The 8,605-nt window shown below is 61.7% G+C and overlaps 1 protein-coding gene across 3 annotated transcripts in view; it reads right to left on the bottom strand.

The window, feature by feature from the left end:
• Positions 1-8,605, bottom strand: part of SPNS2 (SPNS lysolipid transporter 2, sphingosine-1-phosphate) — a 40,395-nt gene that overhangs the window by 1,617 nt on the left and 30,173 nt on the right. For 2 of the 3 annotated variants that reach the window (XR_008673121.2, XR_008673120.2), the window contains 9 exons: positions 6,623-6,774; positions 6,287-6,353; positions 4,746-4,888; positions 4,300-4,452; positions 3,985-4,174; positions 3,568-3,633; positions 1,222-1,320; positions 970-1,133; positions 448-602 (listed from right to left, as the gene is read on the bottom strand). Coding sequence is in view for 1 of the 3 variants with exons in the window: in XM_004058314.5 (XP_004058362.1) it covers positions 452-494; positions 970-1,133; positions 1,222-1,320; positions 3,568-3,633; positions 3,985-4,174; positions 4,300-4,452; positions 4,746-4,888; positions 6,287-6,353; positions 6,623-6,774 (1,077 nt within the window). In the remaining 2 variants the exon portion in view is untranslated. The remainder of the gene's footprint in view (positions 1-447; positions 603-969; positions 1,134-1,221; positions 1,321-3,567; positions 3,634-3,984; positions 4,175-4,299; positions 4,453-4,745; positions 4,889-6,286; positions 6,354-6,622; positions 6,775-8,605) is intronic. The other variant, XM_004058314.5, reaches the window with a different exon arrangement.

Below are 8,605 nucleotides of genomic sequence, written 5' to 3'. Positions count from 1 at the left end.
CTCCCTCCTTCCCTTTTCTTGCTGTTTGGAGACGCAAGCCTTCCCCTGGACTTGCGGCTGTGACCCTGGGTCTCGTGCTGCTGGGAAGCTATAGCTCCCAGAGGGAAGGGCCAAGGAGTCAGGCCCTGGTACATCCAGGAGGATTTGGGAGAACAGAAGTCCGGACAGAGTGAGGAGTTCCTGGCCAGTCCTGGCCCTGATCTATGCGAGGCCCCACCCAGCCCTTGAAAGGAAGGAAAGGGGAGCTAATTTACTGGAAGGAGCAGCCTGCTGTCCCACCCATGGCTCCATCAGTAAATTCTGGCAACATCTTCAGAGACCAAGCCGAGAGTTGGTGGGATGTGCTGGGGTAGGAGGTGACTCTGGGGGAAAAGTGCTCCCTGTTGCCTAACCCTGGCCTTCCCCTTTCCGCAGGGAGCCCCCACGGGCCTCCCGGCCTGCACTCACCACCTCAGACTTTCACAGATGTGGGCGGCATCGCCAGCTGGTTCACCCTGGGGGAGAGACGGGCGGGGGTCAGGGTGGTGCATCAGCGGGGGCCGGGCACTGCTCTGGCACATCGCGTCGTGGGGGCCAGCTGACCGGAGGTGCTGGGCAGGGACCTCGTCAGCCCCAGGGGGAGATGGGAGAGCCCAGGGGTGGGGAGAGGAGAGAGAGAGGAGTAAAGAGGAAAGGAGAAAGAAGTCAGTAAGAAGAAGGGGAGGGGTCCCAGCTTTGAAAACCACTAAGTCCAGAGACAAACCCAAGTCTAGATCCACCAGACACCCCTGTGGCCTCCCACAGCTCCAGGCTGACCCTGGCACTGGGCCTCAGGGCTGGACCCCAGCAACCAGGTCACCCACTGGGTGCATGGGAGGTCTGTATCCTCCCCGCCCCCCCCCCCCCCCCCCCGCCAGGGCAGGGCTCACAGTGGCTATCACGGTCCCTGCTTCCTGGCAGCGCAGCAGGGCCTCCCCTCCCCCCACTCACTGCTGCTCAGCCCTGGCGCGGTCGCTGACGAAGAAGAGCGCAGTGGCAAGGAAGAACATGCCGCCCAGGACCACGACGAAAGGGCAGAGCATGAGCGCGTAGCCCAGGCTCAGGAACTCCCAGAGAGGGGAGTCCTTGGTGCTCTGGCGGATCAGGTCTGAGATCTGCGAGGATTTGGGGGTGGATGTCAGGGCAGAGCCCTCCTGAAGCCCCCCAGCCTCCCCCGGCCAGCCCCACCCCGGGGCTACTCACAAAGCCAATGAGGTAGGGGCTCCCGGCGTCCCCCAGCAGGTGGGAGGTGAAGCTCTGCAAGGCCACGGCAGTGGCGCGCCGCGTGGGGATGACCACGTACTGCGGAACAGGCGGGCAGGTCAGCGGCCAGAGGAGAAAGGCTCACCCACTTGGCCCCAGCCCCGGGCCATGGCACTTGGGAAGCCCCCACACCCTCAGACTCTCTCCTGTCCTATGTCTTGACACCTCTCTCCCCTGGGCCCTGCCCTCCTCCCCACACTCCCCTCTACTGCCCACCCCACCAGCCTGGCTGCTTCTCTCCCGCCAGTCACCCCTCTCCTCCCTGAGCCCCTCCCACCCACACACAGCTGCAGTCACCCTCACCCCAGGGGTTTCCACACCTCCAACCCAGACCACTGCGACCTGCCCCATCCATTGGCCTCAAACCTGCTGTGCCCCCAGCACACCCTTCTGAAATGGGAATCTTCACCTCCCTCCCAGCTACATGCAGTCAAGGAAGGATACTTTGGGGGTTGCCCAGGTGCCAGTTACTAGAGGCCATTAGCCCAGAGTCCTCCGAGCCTCGGAGTACCCGAGCCATCAGGAACGGCCATGCTGCCGCCTCTCCAGCGCGGCTCCTGCTCCATTCCTGAGACCAGGGTGCCTTGGCTTCTGCCCTTGGACCTGGGTCACGGGGACACTGAGGTCTAGAGAGGCATATGTTCCCAAGGGAACCCGAACCCCCGCCACAGCCATTTGTCCTCACCTCCCATCAAGCTAAAGACCCATCTTGGTTCCCCTCCCTGAGGACCAAGCAAGGCCTCAACTGGCCTGGGACAGGAGCTGGTGAGGCAGGCCCCTGCCTGGAAGAGCCTCTGCTCGCACCCGCAGACACCCTCAGCACCAAATGCCAGGCACTGCTGGGCCCCAGATCCCCATCAGACCAAGCAGGCCCCAACCTACAGGAGGTTCGCTTCAAAGCTGGGCAGGCCAGGGTCAGACAGGAGGAGCTGGGGTGGGGGCGGGACACGCACAGCCAACTCTGTGGGTGCCCAGGCAGCCCCTGTGCCCCGAGCTCCAGCTGCCTCGCCTCTTTGGAGTGCCAGCCTTAGTGGGCATTGTGTGCAAGCAACCAGCACCCCCGGGGCACCCCGTTGCGGGAGAGGTGGGGGGCGGGTGGAAAAGGGCCTGAATCTGATGAAACGAGTGGCCCTGTTTCCAACAGGAATAAATGGTGACACTTAATAAACTGGGACACGATTTCCCTGGGACCCTGACCCTGCCGGCAGCTGTCAGGGGCTCCCTGGGGGCGGAGGCAGGGGAGGGGGGTCCTGCCCAGCACCAAGAGCACTTAATCCACACAGACTCACTCCTCCCTTCACTCTGGGCCTGTGCAGTGACCCTGGCGCACCCCTGCCACCGCCTGGCTCCGTGCTGAGGCTCTGAACTGCGTCAGACCTCCCCACCACCACCCCAGCCCATGGACTCGGGAGGACACAGAGACACCCCAGTGGGAAGCAGATACGCCCGGAGGCTCGGGGTGGGGTAAGGCAGGCTTCCCGAAGTGCAGGGGCCAGCAGGGGCCGCAGTGCCTGGCAGACTCATCTCCCGGGCTGTCCCATGCTGGGGCACCCGAACCCGGGCACCCTGAGAATCCACCCGAGTCCTTCCTTTCTGCCCCAGAGCCTGCCCTGACACCTCCCAGACACTCTCCCCTGTCCCCTCCTGACCCTGGCCAGGCTGATCCCTGGGCATAGGACCAAGTGTCACACTCACCCCTGCCACCCCCAGAGGACCACGAATTCCTAGCTCCACTCCTGGCTCCTCCCATCCCCACCCAGGGACACAAGCCCCTGCTGGCCGCTCAGACAGCCCTTTGTCCCCGGCTGGCTGGGCTAGAGCCCATTGTTGGCCCTGTGAAGACAGCCTCTGTCCGCCCAGCCCCAGCCGCAGGCACTCAGGCAGGCACGCCTGGGAGCCAGGCTGAGTAGGGAGGGCAGAGCCTATGGATACTCAGACCCGGTGGGGGGGAGGGGGGAGGAGGACTGGCAGGCAGCACCACCTCAGTGCCAGCCTGGCACTGCCAGCCTCCCAGACACTAACCTGAGCCTCGAGACGCCCCCTCCCACTCAGTCTCCACGTCGCGCTCTGCCTGCCTGCCCAACCCTGTTTTCCAGCCCTGGCCAGAGGCAGACCCCAAACTCTCTGATCCCCTCCCTGCCTCTGGGTTCATGTTCCTGGAAGGCCTGCCTTCCTCCCAACCCCCTACCAGCTCTCCCGCCCCTTCACCCGCCCTCCCCAGGCACCCCTGTGAGGTCAAGAGGCCTGGGTCAGCAGCACAAGGTGACCTCAGCCTGTCTGGCTCACCATGAGGATGTCTGCAGTGATGGCCCAGTTAGAAAACAGGAGCGTCTCCCCGACGAAGATACAGATCTGCCGGGGAGAAGGCAAAGCCACCATCAGCGGTCCCTCCATCCGCAGCAGCCACAGCCTCTGTTCCCTACACACTAGCTGCTGGCAGGGAGCCTACAAAACCTCACACCCCTCCCGGGCCCACATCCATTCATGGGCTATCCAGAGACTTCAAGCCATGCCCACGGCCCTGAGGCACCCAGAGGCCCTGGACAGGCTGTGGCCAGGCTGGGGATGAGCAGGGGCAGCCAGAGAACAGGAGCCTCCCCGAGGGAAGGGAACATCCAGTAAGTCAGACCGAATGTCCTGTTCCGGACCCTCCCGCGGCCCAGGCCCAGCTCTCCCAGCACCCTTGCCCCCCGCTGCACTCACATAGGCCCCTACGATGCTGCTCTTGGCAGCCACGAAGATCAGGCAGATGAAGATGGCAGAGCCCAGCATGCCCACGGCACACACCAGTGGGTCGGCCCGCTGGGTCTTCAGGCGGCACCAGCGCGTGGCTCCTGCCCCCGTGGCCACGCCCAGAAATCCCGTAAAGCAGGTGATGGCCCCAAAGATGAGGCTGTGGGGACAGAGGATGGTGGGGCACGAGTTGAGGCGGCTCAAGGCTAAGGCTGAGGGGGTCTCCTGTCCGAGGTCCCTTGCCAGCCCTGGGCCCAGCCCTGGGCCCACCCCACGGGGCCCCACCTGTCCTTGGCCCCACAGGGTGGGCTGTTGCACGTCTCCGCTGTCTTCTGCACAACTTGGGCGCGGTGCAGGTAGAGCGGGATCCACATGCCCAGGGCCCCCGTGGCGAAGGAGACAGCCGACGTGGCCAAGGAGGAGAAGACGTAGCTGCGGCTGGGGAGAGGCCAGGCAGTGACACTGAGCTCAGGGACCTCCTTCAGCCCCCCTAGGCAGCCCCATGCATTGGGGGAACAGGAGGCCCCCAAATGCCTCCTCTTACAGGCTCCAGGGGTGAGCGTTCAGGCTGCAGGAATAATCTATTCTGGGGCCAAAATGTCCCTCCCAGCACTGAGACAACAGAGGTGGGGTGTCTGGCTGAGGGTGCTGGTGGGCTGCCCTGCAGGGACAGGCCCTCTCATCTCAGCACCCCTCTCTCTTCCCGCCAGACCCCTTCCCGCGGTACTCACTTTCGAATCAGGGCCTTCATATCTCGGAGCCATGAGGTCCGGGCCTTGAGCTGGTCCCCGAGCTGGTCGGCATGACCCCTTTTAGTGGCTGGGACCAGAATGAGGATGAGTGTTCCTGTGATCATGCCCAGGACAGGGGACACCTGCCAGGGAGCAGGAAGTTAGGACACCAGGGCCCAGTGAGCCTCGTCCCTGCTGCAGGAGGGACTTAGGCAAGCCATGCCTTCTCTGGGCCATAGGTTTCTCCTCTGAGCAGGTATTTGCCCAGCCTTCCTAATTGGGCTGCTGAGAAAAGCTGGGGCTGAGGTCAGTCAAGAGACTGGAGGCTTGAGATGGCCTGTCCAGACCAGGGGCAGGACCAGAGGTGGGAAGGTGCAGGGAAGCCAGACAGACTGAAGGAAGAAGGAGGGGTGGGTGAGTGGAGCAGTGGGTGGATAGATAGAGGAGAGATGGACAGAGATAGATGGACGGATGGATGAACAGATGGATGGACAGATGAGTGGATGGATGAACGGATAGATAGATGGACGGATGGACAGATGGATGGTGGATGGATGGACAGACGGATGGAAAATAAGTAGATAGCCATATGGGATGATGACTTTGAGGGAGGAGAAAATTCCTGGAGCAGGTTCCCCACGTAGGTTCCTCAGCCGCGGGGCCTTGGGAAGGTGCTGTTTGGGTATGAAGCGCTGGACTGACAGATCAAGTGGGCTGGCATTTGGTGGGGGCCCGATGCAGGCCCCACAGAGGATCACGAGCCCTTTTAGATCTTCCCCGTGTCCAGCCCATTTTCCAGAACAGAACCTCCAAGGCCCCAGGCTTCTCTCCGGGTGGGAGGGTGACATCCTGGCAGCCTGGATTCCATCTCACCAGCCCCGCAGAACACTCTCCCCCATGCCCCCGGGACTGGGAGCCCCTGGGTTGGGGAGTTCCTCTGCCTGCCACCTCCCTCTCGCCTCCCCATCCCCCCACCCCACTAAGAAATTCCACGGAGGCCGCTTCCTTCCTGCTTTTAGGAAAAAACACTTTGTCTTAAGCTTCCGCTCCTCCGAGAGACGGGGGATCTCTGTTTCCTCCGATTGCACTGTCGTGGGGCCTTGGTAACTTGCCCCAAACCCAGCGAGACCGGAAGTGGCTCCAGACTCTGGGGCCCCCACACAGAGGTCTTGTCCCAGCCTTACCCTAGCACAGCGCCAGGGCTGGAAGCAGGAAGCACCGCCATGGACCTGGAATTTCCTGACGTGGTGGGAGAATCCTTGGTTCTCTCAACCTGGGACTCCCGGGCGGGAGATTCCAACCCTCAGCCTGGGGGCCCTGAGGGCGGCGGGGCTGTGTCTGGCTCTGACACCTCAATCTGGACATCTGAGCGCTCTGATACCTCAATCTAGACTAATCTGGAAGGGCAGGGATTTCAGAGTCCAGGCAGCCGGGGGAGGAATCCTGGAGGCCTAGATCCTAGCCTGGACTACATCTCTGGGCAACCCTGGGGCGAGGTCCGGACCGGAGGGTGTCCTCATGGGAAGGGACGTAGGGCTTACCCGCAATGCCCAGTGCCAGTCTCCGGCTGCCTGCTTCACGCTGGAGCCAGTAATGTAGCCCAGGCCACTGCAGAGAAGAGACACACGTCAGGCTGAGCGGAGACAGGGGCTGGGGACAGGGAGTGCCTGTTGGTCTGCAAGGCAGGCTGCCCACCCTCCCCACCCAGCCAGCTGGCCAGGGAGCAGGTCCAGGAGATTCTCAAAAGCTGACCGCCCACATGTTTAGCTCTCTGAGGACGCCTGCCTCAGCTAGAACCCCAGGGAGTGGGAGAACTCAGAAGTCCAAGGGAACCTTGCCCAGATCCTCACCCAGACCCTGGCATCTCCGGCTCTCACCTGCCCAGTGGGATGGCGAAGTAGAAGACGGACAGCATGAGCGTACGCGTGTTCTTGGTGAAGAGGTCGCCAATGATAGTGGGGGCGATGGTGGAGTAGCTGGCCTCCCCGATGCCCACCAGCCCCCGGGACAGGACCAGCAGCCAGAAGTACTGTGAGGAGGGGTGGAGGATGCTGGGGGACCGACTACCCGCCGTCTGCCTCTCATCCCTTGTTCCCACTTTGCTCCCTCCCCCTGCAGGGCCCAGGAGCCAGGGGAGAGAAGGGTGAGGGTGCTGGTGGGCTGCACCTCCATAAAGACCACCTCCCCCAGCCACTCCGGGCCTCAGTTTGCCCCTCTGTATAGTGGATCTGACGGGGCCTGGCTGGCCCAGTGCTGGTATGGGACGGGACTATCCCAGCTTGAGAGTGGTATGGCCCAGGCAGGCCCCCTCTGTCCTCATAGGCACTGGGGACACAAGCCTATGTCTCCACTACTCCACCAACTGGGAGACCCCTCCCTGGTTCTGACTCCACTTCGGGAGCCTCAAGCCACCACCCTCCACTCTGTGTGTCTCTCCCAAGCCGGGTGGCTAGGCCAGCCCTGGCAGCACTGAGGGCCCAGTGTGAAGTGGGGAGTGGGGAGTTGGCAGGGAAGCCCAGGGGACCCAGAGCCCCTCCCCTTGCACACACCAAAGGGCAAAGCCCAGCTGAGTGAGGAAGGGTGGGGCCCTGCCAGCTGCTGGTAGCATGACCCCTTTGATGTGGACCTGCTCCCTCCGTCCCCCAGCTGCCCGGGGCCTGAGAACCCAGCCTGGTCATCTTTCCCCAGCCCCACCCTGGCCACCCATCTGGCCAGCATCACCCACGTCCAGCCCTCCCCCGGGTCTCCCTGACTTCCTTCCATCTGCTCACCTCGCTCCTGGCTTGCTGTGCCTGCAGGTGTTGCCTGGGTTGGCCCATCTCTGACCCCTTCATGCTTGTCTTTCTCCATCTCCCCATTTGCCCTTAGCTCCTTTGCCCTTAGCTCCTCGCCTCTGTTTCTCTTCCTGGGAATCACCTGCCTACAGCCTTGGCCTGTTTTTCTGGTGGGTCATTTGTCTCTTTTGCATTGATTTCTTTTTTTTTTTTTCCTTTTTCTTTTTTCAGACGGAGTCTTCCTCTGTCACTCAGGCTGGAGTGCAGTGGCGCGATCTCACTCACTGCAACCTCTGCCCCCTGGGTTCAAGCGATTCTCCTGCCTCAGCCTCCTGAGGAGGTGGGATTATAGGCACCCGACACCACACCCAGCTAATTTTTGAATTTTTGTAGAGACGGGGTTTTGCCATGTTGGCCAGGCTGCTCTTGATCTGCCTGCCTCAGCCTCCCAAAGTGCTGGGATTACAGGCGTGGGCCACCACATCCGGCCCCCTGTGTGCTTTTAAAGAACAAACATGAGGCTGGGCATGGCGGCTCATGCCTATAATCCCAGCACTTTAGGAGGCTGAGGCAGGAGGATTGCTTGAGGCCAGGAGTTTGAGACCAGCCTGGGTAACATAGTGAGACCTCGTCTCTAAAAAAATTTAAAAATAAGATAAAAATTGGGCCAGGTGCAGTGGCTCACCCCTGTAATCCCAGCACTTTGGGAGGCTGAGGTGGGTGGATCACAAGGCCAGGAGTTCAAGACCAGCCTGGCCAAGATGGTGAAGCCCCATCTCTACTAAAAATATAAAAATTAGCCGGGCGTGTTGGCGGGCGCCTGTGATCCCAGCTACTGGAGAGGCTGAGGCAGAGAGTTGCTTGAACTCGGGAGGCGGAGGTTGCAGTGAGCCAAGATTGCGCCACTGCACTCCAGCCTGGGTGACAGAGCAAGACTCCATTTCAAAAAAAAAAAAAGAACAGATAAAAATTAGCGGGATCATGATGCATCCTAGCTACTTAGGAGACTGAGACAGGAGGATCAGTTGAGCCCAGGAAGTCAAGCCTGCAGTGAGCTGTGATCACACCACTGCATATCAGCCTAGG

Source organism: Gorilla gorilla, chromosome 19, assembly GCF_029281585.2.
Source record: "Gorilla gorilla gorilla isolate KB3781 chromosome 19, NHGRI_mGorGor1-v2.1_pri, whole genome shotgun sequence".
NCBI classification, from domain to species: Eukaryota; Metazoa; Chordata; class Mammalia; order Primates; family Hominidae; genus Gorilla; species Gorilla gorilla.
This window is presented reverse-complemented; position numbering and strand designations above follow the sequence as displayed.